We start from the raw sequence: 19709 nt of genomic DNA on the forward strand, positions 1-19709 counted from the left end.
CGTATTCCTCGTCCTTTCGTTAATAAAGGAAGGTGCTGTTACCATCCTCTTTTACTTTTAAACAGGGAAAGTGAGCTCAGAGAGGGGAAGTCTTCATAAAAATCTAAAAGGGCCTCACCACTCTCCCCCTCGCTCATCAGGCTTCAGCCACACACACTTTCCTGTTCCTCGTACATGCCACCACTTCCTTCCCCCAGAAAGTTCCTACTTCGGGACCTTTGCCCTTGCTGTTCCCACAGCCTGCAGGAAGGGGCTGCCTCCTCCTCCACTTTCAGCTCTCTGCTTAAAAATCGGAATGATTTGGGGGCACCTGGGTGGCTCAGTCATTATGTGTCTGCCTTCAGCTCAGGTCATGATCCCAGGATTCTGGGATCGATCCCCGAATGGGGCTCCCTGCTCGGCAAGTCTGCTTCTCCCTCTCCCACTTCCTCTGTTTTTGTTCCCTCTCTCACTGTATCTCTCTCTGTCAAATATATAAATAAAATCTTTAAAAAAAAAAAAAGAATGATTTTTAAATCACTGAAAAAAATAATCGAAAGAATAATACTTCGCAACACATAAAAATTATTTGAAAAATCAAATTTCGGTGTCCATAAAGAAAATGTGAGTAGTGCCTGGATGGCTCAGTGGGTTAAAGTCTCTGCCTTCGGCTGAGGTCATGATCCCAGGGTCCTGGAATCGAGCCCCACATCGGGCTCTCTGCTCTGCAGGGAGCCTGCTTCCTCCAATCTCTCTCTGCTTGCCTCTCTGCCTATTTGTGAATTCAGTCAAATAAATAAATAAATTCTTAAAAAAAAAAAAAAAGAAAGAAAGAAAAAAAAAAAAGAAAATCTGAGTGGAGGACGCACTCAGTTACATATTGTCCCTGGCTGCTTGGGCAGTATATGGCGGTCAGTCATGATGGGGCTCTTATAGTCCAAAAAGCCAAAACTATCTGGTCCTTTACAGGAGAAGCTAGTGGGCTGTTACCCTAGGTTGTGGAGGGGCCTTGTCTTTCAATGAGTCCCTGGGGCCTGAAAAGGGTTAGGCCCAAGCAGGGGAACAAAGAAGGCATGGATGATTAATGCAAGGCCCCACCCCCAGGAGGGAGTTGAACATCACCTAGGATTGCAATGGGTAGATGAATGAATGAATGGAAATTAATATATGCACCTCAATGGGAAGCCAGAGGCATCATCCCTGTGGCCCAAAGTCCCTCCATGGTATTGCAAACCAGAGTCTGACATCCCCTGGGCGGGCGTCCCTCCAACAGCACCAGCCTGGCCTTGACATTCTGTGGGCCCAGAACTCTAAAGAGAGGACGTGATTCATTCCACAGAGCCTTTCACCAGGAGAGGAAGGAAACCAGCCCTCAGATCCGGAACCAAATTTAACTTCTCTGCTCCACACCCCCCACCCCCAAACACGCAAACACACTGAGCATCTCTCCACCTTGCTGGGAAGGGGGTCCATCTCAGCAGCCAGGGGGGTGGTGGGGGGAGGGCATTGGTGATTACTGACTCACCTCACCACTCTCTCAAAACACAGTTGGAGAAAAATCCTCAACGGAAAGAGGGTTTTCCCTAGTAATTCCTCCCTCCTCCCTGCTCTCAGCACTGAGACTAAGAAATTCATGGGAAATACCGCTGGATGGCTGCTGTTTGCTATTAGCCATAGGGAAGCTAGCAGGCAGGATCCCTTACCTCTAGGAGTTTATGAAAAAACAAGAAACTAAGCAGAAAAAACAAGAGACTAAGCAGGAAGTAAGGGCCTTGCCCTGCACTGGGGACTTCTGGTCCAGCAAATAAGCACCCTTATTAGCATCCTTAACACCTGGGAGACAGTGCCTGATTTATGTTTCAGGTCCCAGTGGGAAAAAATTGATATGGTCACTCTATGGAATGTTACATCTGAAATAGATACATTATTTTTATTTCCCAAGAGAAAGCAAGTTCTTCTCTATGCCAATATACATCCCAAAGTCAGGGAAACATCAGTTTAAAGGTTCTGGAATGGTCATATTTATCCTGCCGTGCCCTTTGGGTGTTGGCCCAAGGTTTTATCACAAGCCTCCCAAAATCTCTTCCGTGGACACATCAGTGTTTACTGTTCTTCGCCTGCTTCTTCCCGTTCTGAGTGGGGAGGGTCATAGCAGTTCACACATACAAGGGAATTCCACATTCACTAAATGAAACCTTCTCTTGAAGGGGCACATAACTCCGTACAGGCAGGAGTGTGTATATAAAATCAGTGTTCCCTGTTCTGGGGTATGTCCCCTGACCCGGAATCCCGGCTGTCTTGCAAGAACCAAGGACCATTGCATCAGTGTGGTGAGCACTCGCAAGACAGAAGGCCCCGGCAATGACCCTCAGTGCTCTTTGTCCTATCTGTGTGACCCTATTTGCTTGCCCTCTCTGAGTCTCCGGTTCAGGGAGTATTAGCACTGCTCTAGCCACCTGCCAGGAGGTAAATGTTCTCGGGGGGGTGGGGGGCAGGTAAACCTTAAAGAATACACACCATCGGTCACCAGCATGCACCTTCCCAGGCTGACATTAGACGGCCTTTTCCCAAAAGAGAATCTGATCACATGGTGCCCCCTGCCTGGATCTTTAGAGGGGCTCAGAATTAAATCCACCCCCTTTCCATGGCTCTGTGCCTGACCCTCCAGTTTCTCTGCCCTCAGCCTACAACACTCCCCTTGCTATTCTGCTCCTGTCACAATGCCCTCTGCTATACTCGCACGGGGAAGCCTACGCATATGCTGTTCCCTCAGCCTGGAAGGACACTCTCTCCCCACCCCCCTCACCCCTGCCAAACACACAACCTTTAGGTCTCAGTCTTAATGGACCTTCCTCAGTGTGGCGGGTTGAATAGTGATTGTCCCCCCAAAATTCATGTGCACCTGGAATCTTAGAAAATGACCTTATTTGATCTTTGCAGATAGACTTACTTACTGAAGTCACACTGGATTTGGGGGGGGGGGGCTAATCCAATGACTGGTGTCCTTTGAAGAGGAGACAGATACACAAATGGAAGCCAAGGAACACCAAGAATTGCTAGAAGATGCTAGAAGTCACCAGAAGTGGCAAAAGGAAGGGTCCTCCCCTGGAGCCTTGGAGGGAGTAGAGCCCTGCCAACACCTTGATTTGGGACTTCTAGCCTTCAGAGTTTGAGAGAATAGATGTCTTTGTTCTAAGCCACTCAGATGCAATGACTTGTCATACTACACTCAGAAAAGCCAGAGCCAACCCTTCAGAGAAACTACTTCCATCAGACTTTCTTCAAAGCATCCTGCTCCTCTCCCCCCACCCCTGCAAGGTTCTGCCCCTTCTTCAACCCATAAACTCCTAGAGGTAAGGGATCCTGCCTGCTAGCTTCCCTATGGCTAATAGCAAACAGCAGCCATCCAGCGGTATTTCCCATGAATTCAGATGCCCCGAGGGAAGCTCAGAGGTCAAGGGACTCTGAGGTTTGCCCTGACACCCATGGGAGAGTTCCAGTGACGGCCAGGCAATAGAGTGAGCCTTGCCCACTGGGACCCCCAACTGCTGTCTCTCCCCAACCCAGGCTCCTGTCTCACACCCTCACTGCCTGACTCTGCATTTATGAAGCATGACAGGCAGACAGTCCCAGGGCTGGACATGACATGGCACCAACTTGTAGAAAAAAAGTAGGTCCGGCCAGAAGAAAGTCTCTACTGGGTCTCGGCCGTACTTAACGCTGGCACAACACTTGCTCATTGCCCCTTTCAACGAAAGGCCTCCAGCTCAAAACCCATCGGGATGGCAACATTTATGCAGGCGGAACTATGACACGGTTTGGTCTTCTTTGTATTCTTTTTTGTTAAGATTTATTTTAGAGAAAGAGGGACACAGAGAGCGAGCTCCTCCTTCCTGCAGGAGCAGAAAGAGCATAGGGAAGGGGAAAGAGAATCTCAAGCAGGCTCCAGCCTGGTGCAGAGCCCGACGTGCAATCCTGATCCTGATCTCGATCTCACAACCCTGAGGTCACGACCCGAGCGGAAACCAGAAGTCAGAGGCTTCACTGACTGAGTCACCCAGACGCCCCTCTTTTGTTTCTTTTTTTTTTTTTAAGATTTTATTTATTTGACAGAGATCACAAGTAGGCAGAGAGGCGGTTGCGGGGGAGCAGGATCCCCGCTGAGCAGAGAGCCCAATGGGGGGCACGATCCCAGGACCCTGAGATTATGACCCAAGTTGAAGGCAGAGACTTAACCCACTGATCATCCAGGCGCCCCCTTTGTTTGTATCCTTAAAGCAAACTACCAATGGCCAGAGGTGCTGGTTTTCTCGAAGTAGAATAATGATACAAAATATCAATACAATTTTATATTAATATATGGATCACTGATTATTAATATATTTAATAATTATATATTTTAATTACCAGCTCAAATACTTATTAATATTTACATATTATATACAATTGATATAATTAATACTGTGATAATAATATAAAATATTACTATTCTGTACTATAAAATATTTTATTATATATTATATAATTAATTATATAATTTATAATATATAATAATATAAATGTATGTTATTTTCTAATAATAAATAATAACAGAGGCACACAGACGTGGCAAAATTGGGATGGTGTGTGAATGAGAGAGCTGGAGGGTCTCTGTACACACCCACCCACCACCCACCCATGCCTTCACTCTCTCAAGCAGAGATGCAGGCACACATTCACATCCCTTGGGTAGTTCTGGGATAAACCCCTCAGCTGTAGCCAGGGTAAAATAATATGTTATAGGATCAGGTTCCTATAAGTAACACCTGGGTGGGGCACCATGGGGGGATTTCTTTCTTTTTTGGTGTTTGTTTGTGGGGTTTTTTTGAAAGCTTTTATTTATTTGAAATAAAGAGAGGGGGGAACAGATGGAGAGGGAGAAGCAGACTTCCCACCAAGCAGGGGGCCTGATGCAGGACTTGATCCCAGGATCCGGGGCTCATGACCTGAGCTGAAGGCAGACACTTAACTGCTGAACCCCCCAGACGCCCAGGGGATTTCTTTTTTATTACAAATGCTCAGGCTCCATCCCAGACCTGCTGAGTGTGGGCCTCCAGAGGGTAGACCCAGCAGCACCTGGATTTTTTAAAGCTTTCTGAGGGGCTTCTTCAGAACAGCCAAGCTCTGGGTACTTCAGTGCTACTTCCTCCCCAGTGAGCCAGGAGTTGGGTCCACGGTGCCTGGACAGCATCCTGGAAGAATTAAGACCCAGGCCTAATGTATTTCTCCTCAAAACGACACATGCCAGGGCATGCCCAGAGTCTATGAAAAACAGGTTCTTTATTATATCCAGGCCAGCCCTTTGTGTGGCACTGGGTACGTCCTGTGAAAGTTCACCATAGGGTAAGGGAGGCCAAGATACTTCCAGAAAGCACATCATGATGCAGCGGACATTCTCCCAGGGACCGAGGCACCACAGATACAGATCCTCAGACTCTCCCACAGAAAGCAGGGGCCAGTCACGTCTATGTGGATGGCCAGTATCAAAAACACAGAAACAGACAAACGCTGGTGGGGATAGCGACGCTGGAGTCCGCGCACATGAAATGGCGGGAACGTAAAATGGCGCCGCTGCTCTGTGGACAACAGTATGGCGGCTCCCCGGAGAATTAAAAACATTGCTAGGGTCCAGCAATCCCACGTCTGGGTATAGACCCAGAAAAATTGAAAGCAGGGTCTCAAAGAGATACCCATACACCTGTGTTGGTAGCAGCACTGTCCACCACACCACGGGGTGGGAGCCTCTCCAGTGTCCCCTGACCAATGAAGGGACAAACACAATGTGCTCAATCCACACAATGCAGTATTATCCAGCCTTAAAAAGCAAGGGAGTACTGACACAGGCTACAGCATGGGTGAGGACGGGACGCTGAGTGACATGAGCCAGTCACAAAATGCAAACGTCCCACAATGCCACATAAGGAGGCCCCTGGCGTGGTCAGATTCACAGAGACAGACAGGGGAATGCTGGGTGCCAGTGGCTGGGACAGCAAGGGAGGGGGACTTCATGTTCAAAGGGCACAGAATGTCCATTCTGGAAGCTGCAGAGTTGTGGAGCAGGATGGTGGGACGGCAGACCAACGGTGTGAATATACTTAATGCCGCTATACTGTTTGCCTCAAAACAGCAAAGATGGTAGGTTTCCGTTATGTGTATTTTTCACCACCATTTAAAAATAAATTAATGAAAAAAAAATCTGGTGCGAGGATGAGGCCTGTCTTGGCACCCAGCTACCTGGGTTCCTATCGCAGTTCAACCATGCACTAGCTAGGCGGCCTTAGGCAACGTAATATGTCTCTCTGTGCCTCAGTTTCCTCATCTGTAAAATGGGAAAACACGAGGCCATAGGGAGGATGAAGGGGGGCAGAGGGCCTGGTTCACAGCATGTGCCCACATGCTAAGTATCACCGCAGTGCTTGTGAATATTACTGTCCCCCCTCCATACCCTGCCGGAGCTCTGGAGTTCTGGAAAACACACCAAGGTAAAGAATATGTGGGCCCAGGGGGATGAATCTTTGGCCTTGTGGTTTATTTAGTATCGGGTGCCACTTCTGAGTAAGGGACAGACTATGTGGCACACGTGGGAAGTGCAGAAATCAAACTCAGTGAGGACAGAGGTTGATGAGGTACAGAAGACATCCCTGCCCAGAACCACCTGCCCTCCGCTTGCTGGGTGACGCAGGCCTGCCCTCTCTGGGCTTTGGTGACCCCTGCTCCTCTAGCCTCGGCCTCCTGTAAGTCTGAGAGTGAGAAGCCAAGCCCTTGGTCCCATAGTCAGCACAACTCACCCCAGAGCCCAGGGGTGGGGTGAGGGATGGCGGGTGCCCCCAGGTGGCCACGGGGTTAGAGCATCTTAGAAACATCCAGGCCTTTCTGTTCCTGACGCACAGGCTCCAAGAGGCCAGACTTGGGAACTGGTTTCCAAGAGAAAGTTGGGGTTGGGGCCATCCATGAGCCAGCCTCACTCAGGTCACCGGCTTCATTCATCAAGGGCGAGGCAGGACACAAAGTCCCTGGCCTCGGGCCAAACATTTTATTTCAAATCCCCACAGGAGGAGCTCTGTTGGTTTCTCTTGTCAAAGAAACACAACCCCCATATTGCAAGGTCATCCAACAAATGCAGATATGTTTGACGCTGATACTGCAGAATTATTATTATTACTACACTAATAATAATAACAGTGGCCAAAGACACCTCCAGCACCAGGATAGTAAGAACTTCACAGACCACATGTCCGTTAATCCTGATGAGAGCCCGCTCTGAGGTGATTCTACCATTATTCCCATTGTACAAACATGGAAACAGAGGCTGACGATCGGACAGTCACACAAACGGCAAACAGTGAAGACGAGCCCTTGAACCCAAGCTTGCCTGAGACGAGAGCCCACCTGCTGTGCTTTCCTCTTTCCTCCTCCCCGGTGCCATGGCCGTGTCTTGAGCTCCTATTACAGGTACAATCCTTAAAGCCCTTTGAAGGAGGTACCACCGTCACATGTGAATTGTCCAGAGGCAAGAATGGAACTCGGTTCTGTCTTTCTGTGGAGCCATGGTCAACCTCACTGGACTGTGACTCCAGAGGGTCTCATCCCATCTGTGCCACCCCCACTGACTGGCAGGGTCCCCTCAAGGTTCTGTCCACCCAGGGCAAGGAAGGCAGTGGGCAGCAGTTCTCCTGCAAAGCCCAGTGGACTCAGGCCCAGCCAGAGGCAGGTGGCCATGGATCAGGCTGGGGGTGGACTCCACCATGCGGGGAACAGATAGGGAAGGGGACCAAACCCATCTCCCTACCCACCAGGGTGCTGAGTGTTGAGAGCACCTTCATGTCTCTCTCAAATGGCCTGGTGGGCTCTCTGCATCCCCCAGGGGAGTGCCTGAGGCTTGTGAGCACCCAGTGGGTATTCAGGCTCCCCCAAACAGCTTGGGAGCTTTAGCACCCCAAGCCCATCACACCTGTTAGAGGGGGGCGGCATGGACAGGTCCCTCCAACAAAGGTGGGGCATGGAAGGGCAAGGGGGCACCAGGAGGGTGTCCTAGGGAAAGAGTATGAATCAGGAAGCAGGAATCCTGATGTCTTGACTCTGCTCAGTTCCTACCTGGTCATGTGACCTTGAGTGAAACACTCACCATCCTCCTCAAGCCTTCTGTTCTCTCCCCTAGAAAGGAAAACCCAGACAGCCTTGTTAGGGGCCGGATCCAATGCCCACCCCTGGGGATTCTGCCACCTTGCTCCCCAACAGGGTACTGCCAAATGTGGAGCGATCTTCCCCAGGGGGACATGAGGGCTCAGCATTGCCCCTCCCAGGGCTGCAGGGCGGGAGAGGGAGAACCAGGCTGTCAGAAGTCCTGAAGACCAGGGATTGGGACACTTGTCGGGTCCCCAGGCAGCTGCCTGGCCAGTGTGCACCACCAGGCACACAGATGGCCACACTGCAGCAAGTGGGGTGTGGATGGTGCAGGGAAACCCATTCATTCCCACTGCCGAATCAATAAAAGAGCCCGTCCCCCACAAGTGAGTCCACAGTGTCACTGCCCAGTGCCAAAGAAGGCCAAAGGAAATGAGCAGGGACAGTGGGTCTTCATGCTGAGTCACCTCCCTCCCTGACCCTCAGTGTTCTCATCTGGAAAAAGGGCTTGCTATCGCCCACCTGGTGGAGCCATCCAAAGGGTATACCCTATGAAATTACGGTATTCCACCCCTGCTGACCTCCAAAAGAGGAATGTTGGTGTTTCAACCCAATATGTGGATGGGCGCAGTGTGCAGCCTGAGCAAAACTGAGCGCAACAGGGTGTGCTTTCCTCGTCCATGGGAAGAGTGTACACCTTGTTGCACCTGCTTCCAAATCCCGAATATAAAAAGCAGGCAGCTTGCCTTAGTTCATAAGGCAATGTCCCAAGTATGCCAGAGCGTGTGTGTGATATCTTTCCATGTGTGTTACATCAAATATAACTAGCCCATCGAACATCCTTAAAATGTTTAAGTTTTGGGGGCACCTGGGTGACTCAGCTGATCAAGCAACTGCCTTCAGCTCAAGTCATGATCGTGGAGTACCAGGATCGAGTCCCACGTCCTCCTCAGGAGGGAGTCTGCTTCTCCCTCTGACCATCCCCTCTCTTGTGCTCTCTCTCATTTTTTCTCTCTAAAATAAATAAATAAAATCTTTTTTAAAATAAAATGTTTAAGTTTTTAAAAAACAAGTCAGCATGTGGTATATCCACACAATGAAATATTATGCAGCCACAAAAAGGAATGGAGTCCTGATACGCATTACAACATGGGGAACCCTGAAAACATTATGCCAAGTGAAAGCAAAGTCAGTCAGCAAAGGCCACACATTGTATGAGTCCATTTACAGAAAATATCCAAAACAGTCCAATCATTAGAGACAGAAGGAGATGAATGCCGGTATACCCACAGCTGTGGTCATTGGAAGGAAGGAGGCAATGATAGCTAATATGTACCTGGTTTCTTCACCTGGTCATAACAGTGCTCTAAAATTGATCATGGTGAAGGTTGCAGAACTCTGTGAATATAAAAACCACTGAATTGTACACTTTTTAAATTTTTTTCTTTGGGGATGCCTGGGTGGCTCAGTCACTTAAGCATCTGACTCTTGGTTTCAGCTCAGGTCATGATCTCAGGGTCATGGGATCGAGCCCCACGTTGGGCTCTGTGTTCAGAGCAGATCCTGCTTCAGATTCTCTCTCCCTCTCCCTCCCCTCTACTCCTCCCTGCTCATGCGCGCTCTCTCTGTCTCTCAAATGGGTAAATAAAATCATTAAAATTTTTTTTTGCTTTTTATGTACTTTTATTCTTTTACTTAAGTCTAATTGACATAAAACATAATTACTTCAGGGACTCAACATAATGATTCAGTATTTATTAATTATTTGAGAGAGAGAGAGAGAGAACACAAGCAGGAGGGGCAGAGGGAGGAGAATTTCAAGTTGATGCTGAGCTGAGTGCAGAGCTAGACGCAGCGCTCAATTCCATGACCCTGAGATTGTGACCTGAGCCAAAACTAAGAGTCAGGCACTCAACCAACTAAGCCACCCAGGAAGCCCAATGATTTGATAGCTGAATACATTGTGAAATGATCACCACCATAGCACTGGCTAACATCCATCACCATAGTTAAAAAAATTTTTTTTCTTCTTGTGATGAGAACTTTTAGGATCTGTTCTCTTAGCAACTTTCAAATATGCCATACGGTATCATGAATTAGAGTCCCCATGCTGACACTGCATTCCCAAATTCATTTTACAGCTGGAAGTTTGTATTTACCCCCTTCACCCATTTTCCTTCCCCCTCCGCAGCCCCACCTCTGGCAACCACCCATCTGTTCTCTGTATGTATGAGCTTGGTTTGTTTTGATTGTTTGATTGTTTGGGGGGGGATTTTTTTAGATTTTACATAGAAGTGAAATCATATGGTATTTATCTTTTTCTTATTTCATTGAGCATAATGCCCTCAAGGTCCATCCATGTCACAAATGGTGTTCTTTTTAATGGCTGAATAATATTCCCTTGTCTATAGCTCACATCTTCTTTATCCACTCACCCATCCATGGACCCATAAGTTGCTTCCATACCTTACGTATTATAAATAATGTTGCAACAAAACACGGGATGCCTATATCTTTTTGACTCAGTGTGTTGTTTCCTTCAGATAAATACCCAGAAGTGGTATTTCTTTTTACTGACATATAATTAACATAATATTGTTAGTTTCAGGTGTACAACATAATGATTCAACAATTCCCTCCATTACTCAGTGCTCATCACGGTTAAGTGTAGTCACCGTCTGTCACAAAATGACATTATTACAGTCTTATTAACCACACTCCCTAGGCTGTACTTTTCACCTCTGTGATTTATTTTATAACTGAAAGTTTGTACCATATTTCTATTTTTAACTGTAATCTGAATTTGTATACTTTATTTTTTTTTAAAGATTTTATTTATTTGACAGAGAGAGACATAGCGAGAGAGGGAACACAAGCAGGGGGAGTGGGAAAGGGAGAAGCTGGCTCCCCAGTTGAGCAGGGAGCTCAATGCGGGGCTCAATCCCAAGACCCTGGGATTACAACCAAGCTGAAGGCAGACGTTTAACTGACTGGCACCCCTGTATACTTTTTTTTTTTTTAAGATTTTGTTTTTAAGTCATCTCTGTACCCAACATGGGGCTGGCACTTACAACCCTGAGATTCAGAGTTATGTGCTCCACTGACTGAGCCCACCAGGCACTTTAACTGGATGAATCATATAGTACGTGAATTCTATCTCGATAAAACTGCTGTTAAAAAGGTGAGTCGAGTGGGCACCTGGGTGGCTCAGTGGGTTAAGCCTCTGCCTTCGGCTCAGGTCGTGATCCTGGGTCCTGGGATGGAGCCCCGCATTGGGCTCTCTGCTCAGCAGGGAGCCTGCTTCCCTCTCTCTCTCTCTCTGCCTGCCTCTTTGCCTACTTGGGATCTATCTCTCTGTCAAATAAATAAATAAAATCTTTAAAAAAAAAAAAAAAAAAAAAAGGTGAGTCGAGTTCAAGAAGGAGGTTAACTAAGGACCACTCCAGGTGGAACAGAAATAGGAACAAACCTCAAGGTGATACAAGAATGACCAGAACTTGGGAAACATGGGATTGATACGTTAGATCCACAAAGCACAAGCTACGGGTGGATTCAAGTCACACCTCCTGCGTGGGCACAGGGGTTCGACTTTGCTTCTCCAGTCCTCAGGGTCCTAATCTGGAAAACAGGAACAAGAAGAGTTTCCACCTCCTGGAGCCACCATAAGAACTGCGTGAACGATCAGTGTCTGGGGTATCCCAGGGGCTGGATAGACGTCAGCATTGTTACTGGTCATCCCCATGGCTCTGCAAACAAACTGAGCCTTACAGAGGGGACAGGACATGCTTGAGCTCACAGGCTAGGAAGACCAGGGCTTGCCCTCTGAACCTCTGTCTTCAACTGCACACAAATCCCTCCTACCCAGTCAAGAGGCCCAACCCAAGGCTGCCCCACCCAGGCTGAGAAGTCCTTTCCCGAAAGTGAGCCAGACCTGAACCAGCCAGGGATTGGCTGATGGCCTGCCAGACGATAGGGCCTCCAGGAGCTGCCAAAATTCCCTGAGGTCCAGCCTAGCAAGGGAGGCGCAGGGGGGCAGGGGGAGGGCTGACAGAAAGGCAGGAGCCCAGCACAGTGCTTTCCACATAGGCTATTTTATCTGGTCATCACTATTATTCACCCTCCTCGTTGTGATTTTCACCCAGATTTTCTTTGGGACACACCAGTCATTCATCGGACAAATATTTACTGAGCACACCTGCTGTATGTCAGGCACTGTTCTGGGGACAGGACAGTGAACTAGACAAAGTCCCTGCCCTCCTGAGGGTTCTAGTCCCATAGGGGAGACAGACATTAGAGAAAAAATACATAATTTTCAGACTGCAGAGGGGCAGGTGTGGGGGGGAATGGTCTTGGGGAGGGCTGTCCTCCACCTCTGCCCTCATCCTCTGTCACCTGTGGGACAACTACCTCCTCCCTGTCCTCCAGGCTTCCTGCCTCAACCTGAAGTAATTCTCTGCTAGGCAGCCAGAAGAATCTCTTTAAAACCCAAACCCACATCCTATCACGAAGGGCCTCCACGCTTACCATCAACCCCATGTTACCCTGCACTGTACCTCCTGCCCAGCTTCCTCTGCTCCTTTGGTTCTTCTAGCATTTCCAACTTTCTCCTATCTTAGGGCCTTTGCACTTGTCAGTTCTTCTGCCCAGAACCCTTCCTCCCACCCAGGCTCTTCAGATAGCCCTTTTGTTGCCTTTAGGTCACTTCAGCTCTAAGTTAATTTCCTCAGAGTCATTCCCTTATTCCCATCTAAAACAGATATTGGGGCGCCTGGGTGGCTCAGTCGGTTAAGCATCTGATTCTTGATTTCAGCTCAGGTCAAGGTATCAGGGTTGTGAGATGAGCCCTACATCGGGCTCATGCTAGGCATGGAGCCTGCATAAGATTCGCTTCCTCCCTCTCCCTCTGCCCTGCCCCCACTCTCCCCCAATTCTCAAAAAAATAAGTAAGTAAAATAAAAATTAAATAAAACTGCCTGTCTTATTAATGGGACCGTGAATCTGCTTCCTTCCCCACTAGAATGTCTGGCCCATAAAGGCACTGAATCCTGTCATATCCTTAATACAGAGGTGCCTGGGACAGAGCAGGTGCTCAATAAATAGTTGCATGGATGGATGAATGGATGCATGGATGGATGGATGGAGGCTTGGATGCATGGATGGATGGATGGATGGATGGATGCATGGATGCATGGATGGAGCCATGGATGCATGGATGGAGGCATGGATGGATGAGAAGTAAGCAGGTGGGTGAATGGATGTATGCACACATGGGTACATGGATGGATGGGTGAAAGGGCAGAAGGATGAATGGGTAGATGGATGGATATATGGATGCATGATGTATACACTGAAGGACAGAGAGATGGCGGGTAAATTAAAGGGGGTGAATAGATAGATGGATAGTTGGATGGATAGGTAGGTGGAAGGATGGAAGAATGGATGGATGGATCAAAGGACGGATGGGTAGATGGGTCAGTAGATAGGGAAAAAATAGATGCGTAAAAAGAAGGATGGATAGAAGAAAGAATGGAAAAGTAGATGGAGGGCAAATGGAAGAATTAATGGAGGACCACATCCTTCAGTGGTTCCAACCATGTGTTCATGAGTACAGGGTCCTGAATTCAAATCTCTCATGAATATGGTTGTCTGAAATGGGCGAAAGTATGGTTTTCTGAATAGGTGAAATGAAATAAAGCATGTAAAGCATTTAGTGAATGCTCAATGAACATTAATCATATTATTTTAGCTATCATTAAGTGCTGTAATATATATCTAGGTGGTTCACATTTTGGTTAATTTTGGTGGGGTGTTGATGTATGTGTGTGTTTTGCTTGTGTTCTACAACGAATCTGGATTGTTTTTGCAATAAGAATCGCCCTCTACAATAACTCTATATTGTTTTTGTAATAAAAACCACCCTCACAGTTACACTTCGAGTTTAGCATTTCTCTCTAGCATCATCTTGGGTTTCAGGCCCGGTCCAGCCGCCTACTTTACAGCTACCCCCTCACACTAGACACACTCTGGAAGCAGAAATCCCTCAGGATCGTGCTCCCCGCGGAAGCACTGTCCAAGAAACCCATCTGGAGACCGTGGACCGTGAAGGGCACAGCCAGGTCAAGGAGATGCCCAGGTCATGGCCCAAGCCAGCAGCACACGAGGCTCCTCAACACTGCCTCCCCCCAGACTCCTCGCTCTGTGGTCCAGCCCCCCAAAAATACAATTTCTGGTGGTGCATTCAGTACCACATCCCACAAGAGCCAGATGACACATTCGCAAGTTTGGGAGACATCTGGGAGGTGCCATGACATTGGGAGGACAATATTTGATCTGGAGAACCCCAGGGGTACCCCCAGGATTCAGCAGCCATCCTTCAGAGCAGCTGAAGTGGCTGAATGGAACCTGGGGCACCACTAATGGGAGGCAATGGACAATGCAAACAAGTCATGGGTTTCAGGATCAGCCCCAGGGGCAGGCGCTCCCAATTATGGGTGTTGGGCTGGGTCATTGGCCTCGCATACAAACAGCCCCACCGAGCCCACCAGTGGTGGCCTATCATTGATTGCTTACTGCATGCTGGATGGCTTATCACACAGTCAAGGGTGTGGAGCACCCTCCTCAAGCAGGGAGCCCCTACGTGGCTGAGTTGGTTGAGCTTCTGACTCTTGATTTCGGCTCAGCTTATAATCCCAGGGTCATGGGATCGAGCCCTGCGTCAGGCTCCGTGCTCAGCACAGAGTCGGTTTAGGATTCTCTCTCTCCCTCCGTCCCTCCACTGGCTCACACATGCTCTCGCTCTCTAAAATAAATAACAAAAGTCGGGGGGGGGGGAGGGAGAAAGACCTCCAAGCAATGTGGAATCAGATGGCAAGATAGGAGTGCTATTAGCAACTGCAGTGACAGTTCCCCACGAGGATTCACTGTGATGATCACAGTAAGCACTCAATCAGTGTTTCTGTTACAAATGTTCCAAATGATGATAACCGGGAGAGGGCCCTGACTGTGAACATGGCCCTGCCAGCAGCCTTCACATATTGTGCCACAACCACCTTCTAAGGAGAGACCTCCTCTTAGCCCCATTTTACAGACAAGGAAACTGAGGGTGGGTCAAGTTGCCTAACTCACCCAGGTTCCCAGAGCAAGTCAGGAGCGACATCATGTGCCTCCATGGGTATCGCCAACCCTAGACTCACCTCTGAAAACCAGGTTCCACTAACCCCTTCCTGTCTCTAGCCCTCTGGGTCCCATTGACGTCCAGGTGACTTCCAAGTATTCAGCCCTTCTTAGAGGTCGATAGCTGACCCTGCCCTTCGTTCCAGGGGGAGCTGAGCCCAGCCTCAGATCCCAGCCACAGCTAGGGGAGGAGGAGGAAGGGTGCCTGGTGAGCTCATCTTACAGGGGGCCACTTCCGCCCCCTGGGACCATCCAGCTGCTGTAACTTGGACAACACCCAGGCCTCCGCGGGGACAGGAAACGTCCCTGAGTGATAAGTATCAGGACTGGCTTGTAAGAGCATCCAGAACACTTTGTGTGGGCCAACACACCCAGCCCAAGCTCCACCCTGAGCCCCCATCTCTGACCTGAAAGGGAGCAGCATGGGGCACTTCCCGGAGGAGGTGGTCTGGGGGTCCCCCGAGCCTAATGTCCAAATTCACCAGTGGCATACCCCAACATTCCTGGAAAGGGGCTCACTGCTCAATAGCAGAAAAAAAATACACACATATATAAAATGATAGCTAGCAGAGACTATGCATTTGCTGTTCGCCATGCACCTCTAATCCCTGCCCTACATTAACTCACTGAATCCTCAGGCAGCCGCCCTTTGCAGAGAAGTGGAGGCTCAGAGAGGGGACATGACCTGCATAAGGTCACACAGTTAGGAGGTCCCAGAGCCAGGACTGGAACCAAGTCAGCTAAGAATTAAGCCAACAGTCTGAAACCCAAGACAAGGTGCCAACATCTTTCAGTCGTCGGTACGTATGCACAGTGTGACCAAAAAGTCTAGAAATCATACTTCAAAACATTGCCACTGGTTATCTTTAGAAGTTTAAGAGTTAAGTTTAAGCTTAAGAGTTTATTCTCCTCCTTTTGGATTATCCATATTTCTAAATGCTCCACAATGAGAAAAGAAGTATTGTATTATAATGTAAATGTATATAATGTAAGGGTATTATAACAAGGACAAAGAGAGGATAAAAATTAAATCAAACAAGAATCACTTAACAAGTAGTAATCTCAAGCCACTACATGCCAGGTGTGGAAGGGACAGCCGAATAAGGCAGAACGACTCACCAAAGGTAATTACGAAGGTATGAGAACACTCCAGTACTCCAGGAGAGGCATGCACCCGGGGGGAGGGGGCTTACCTAACAGCACCACCCAACCTCCCGACAGGACAGAACGGACAGCAACTCCCTTTCTACCCCACAGTCACCCAGTAACCTCGCTGAGACCTCCCCACCAACCTCAGAGGCAGGCGTTAGCATGCCCATTTCACAGGTGTGAACACTGAGGCTGAGAAGGGAAGCCACTCCTGTGGTTGTGGACCCAAATGCCAGGGCCGCATGGCTCCAAACCTGGGCAGTGTCTTCAGGCTGCTGCCGCCGCCCATGAAAGAGCCACCTTTTGAGGGTGACTCAGGCCTAAGAATAGGAACTGGGTGACACACCAGAGAGCCCCTGTGGAAGCCCAGGTGACCCCAATGAAAGCCAGGGCAGATGGCTCACACTTGGGCTGCTGGGTCAACCAGCATGCTGGGCATTCCAAAAAACCCTTTTCCAACAAACTGCCACTTTTAGCGAACTGGACTAAGGAAAAGCAGAGGGGCTATGATTAACGCACATGGACAAAGGCGATCCTGAGAGGCTTGAGGGCCTCCTTTCTGGGACTCGTACCGACACACAGTCATCAGGCACCTGTCGCCTCTCCAAGATGGTGGTCTGCTAGTTGCCAATTAGCATCCCCAAATATCGGGAGCACCATGGGAACCAGTTTGGCTGCAAAGTTGACAGAAGAGGGACCGGGAGAATGGGACGCCCGGCTTCCCATTAGAGCCCTGAGCCCACCATTGTCTGCTTCCTCGTCTCGCTCCCCTGAGAGGGCAGGAGTCCACATCCCAAGCAGCCCCAGCCCCGAGCACAGACCCTGGTACACAGTGGGCGCTTAATCAATAACAAAGATGAAAAGGATCAGCTGTCCCAGGGGAGGAAAGGAAGCACTACAATGGGAATTCTCAGGGGAGAGAAGGTATTTCCCACAGGGCCAGCAGAAGATGGGGAGAAGGCATCAGCCGCCTCGAGCATTATTATAGGAAGTCTGGGTTTGCAGATGGCAGGCCTGAGTTCAAATCCGACCTCTGCCACTTCTGCCTCAAACTGAGCAAGTAAGAAGCTTCTGGGAGCGACCCATCCAGTTGCCCTTCCCTGGTGAAAGAGGCCCAGAGAGGGGTAGGGGCTCATTCAAGGACACATAGCAGAGTAGCTGGTGTTAGAACCAAGTCCTGACTTCTGGCCCAGAACTTGTTCTCTGACACTCTGTGTTCTCTCCCATGACCTAGGATCCCTTCACATGCCAAGTCCAGTCCCGGGAGGGCAGGTGGTCAGTTCCAGAAACAAAGGCAAAAGTTTCCAGGCTGGGACCTAAAATGAAAGAGATGATCGTGGGCAGCTTCCCAGGCCAAAGGGTCCTGGGAGATCCACCCTCAGCAACAGCCGGCCCAGGGCCCAGGGCTGCGCTCTGCGGGCACAGCGCCCACCAAGGCCCAGGCTTCGCGTCCGGGCAGGTCTGCCGGCGCCAGTTCACACACTTACCTCAGGGTCCCCAGTGTGCCTGCTGGCATCCCCTTCTGCCAAGAGCCCTGCACACCCTGAGTTTCCTTCCCCCCAGCAGTGTCTCACCGCCCCCTGGGTAAACAGGCAGGTCCCAGAAAGGGCTTTCGTCACCGAGGACACAAAACAAAAAAGAAAAGAACTATAAACACTTGGCTAGGAGCTGCAGCCTGACCCGGAGCCTTTGAAAATACAGCTGGGTCCCCCACGGGCGGGACACCACCGATGACACTCACACACAAAGGGGCTCCAGGGCTCCTTGCCTGCCACTAGCTGTGAGGTGGGGTGGGGGGCAGTGCTCGGGCTCTCAGAGGCTCGGCTTCCTCGTCTGTAAAATGGGAACGACACTAACACCTGTCTCTACAGGGTGAAGAAGGGATCCCGCTAAGGATGAGATAAAATAAAGCACAAACCCACGTGTCCATCCAAGGAGCTGGAATATACGAAGCAGTCAATCCAAGCTAACTCTCATTTCTTATTATAGTGTCTGTTACTATTTCTGCCGCTACCACAAGTGAGAAAGATTCATATCGTGATTTACAAAGCAAGTCCTTGGTGTATCTTACGCACTTTGGTTTTAAAGACCCCCAGGTGATCTTATATGGGGAAGGGTTCCCATCTTGCAAATGCCTAGCAAGTGCAAGGAGCTTTATATGGTTACCTCACCCCGTCCCACAAGGACTCCACAGGGAAAACCCTAGCATCTTCTTTCTGCAGATGAGAACTGAGGCTCGCGCAGAGGCCAAGTCACTTGCCCAAAGTCACACAGCAATGATGTGAGGGAGAGAGGACAGACAGCCAGGAAGGTCCAGCTCTGTCCTACTTTACCCCCGGGGGAGGCAGCAGGGGGAGGGGGTCAGGACCCATGTGCTGTGGTCAGGCTGCCTAGACCTGCATTCACCCTTCCCCACAGGGACCCTGGGCATGCAACTCCCTCTCTGAGCCTCTTCTGTCAAATGGGGACATGAGAATAACAAGAAACACAGATGAGCACAATGCCTAGGAGAGAACGAATACTCCCTACTTCTTGGTTTTATTTCACTATAAATAACAGCAATGTTCTCAAAAGCTAAGTCTCAGCCAGTGGAAGAAAGGCAGCCTCACTCATCAACCCCAAACTTCCCCAAGATTTTATTTTTTATTTTTAAAGAGAGGGAGAGGGGAGGGAGAGCATGCATAAGCAGGGGGAGGGCGCCAGGGGGAGAAGGAGAGGGAGAGAATCCCAAGTAGGCTCCCCACTGAGCATAGAGCCCAATGTGAGGCTTGATCTCACAACCCTGAGATCGTGACCTGAGCCAAAACCAGGAGTCAGACACTTAACTGACTGAGCCACCTGGGTGCCTCAGCCTGCAACTTCTGAAGGCACAGAGGCCCGGGCAGAAGACCACCAGGTTCACACAGGTCAAAAAGGCTCTCCTTTCTTGCCTCCAGTGACATCCTGGCTCATCTAAGACTCACCAGATGGATGAGGAAATGCTTAGAGAGGTAAAGCAACCTGCCTGGGGTCACACAGGAATCCCATGCGTGGGGCACACCAGAATCTCTACCAAGCCCACCTAGCTTCCTTCAGGAACCCACCCCTGACACCAAGCAGAATCCCATTTGCCCCAGCACAGAACTGGGCAGGAACACATGAAGGAGTGACTGAGTGACCTCCACCCCTTGTGCCTAGCTTGGGTGGCCTCACAACCATGGGCTTCTGAAACCCATGAGCCCTCCCACCACGGGCAGTGGGAACAT

General features: G+C 49.4%; 1 protein-coding gene across 6 annotated transcripts in view; it reads right to left on the minus strand.

Moving 5' to 3' along the window:
- The window catches only part of KIAA1671 (KIAA1671 ortholog), a 187187-nt gene that overhangs the window by 159528 nt on the left and 7950 nt on the right, over nt 1-19709 (minus strand). For 2 of the 6 annotated variants that reach the window (XR_009345751.1, XR_009345748.1), the window contains exon 1: nt 8113-8172. The exons of 2 other annotated variants lie outside the window; for them this stretch is intronic. Coding sequence is in view for 1 of the 4 variants with exons in the window: in XM_059138795.1 (XP_058994778.1) it covers nt 8113-8120 (8 nt within the window). In the remaining 3 variants the exon portion in view is untranslated. Of the gene's footprint in view, nt 1-8112; nt 8175-19709 lie in introns of those variants that run through there. 2 more of the 6 variants (XR_009345749.1, XM_059138795.1) reach the window with 2 other exon arrangements.

Source organism: Mustela lutreola, chromosome 11, assembly GCF_030435805.1.
Source record: "Mustela lutreola isolate mMusLut2 chromosome 11, mMusLut2.pri, whole genome shotgun sequence".
NCBI lineage: Eukaryota > Metazoa > Chordata > Mammalia > Carnivora > Mustelidae > Mustela > Mustela lutreola.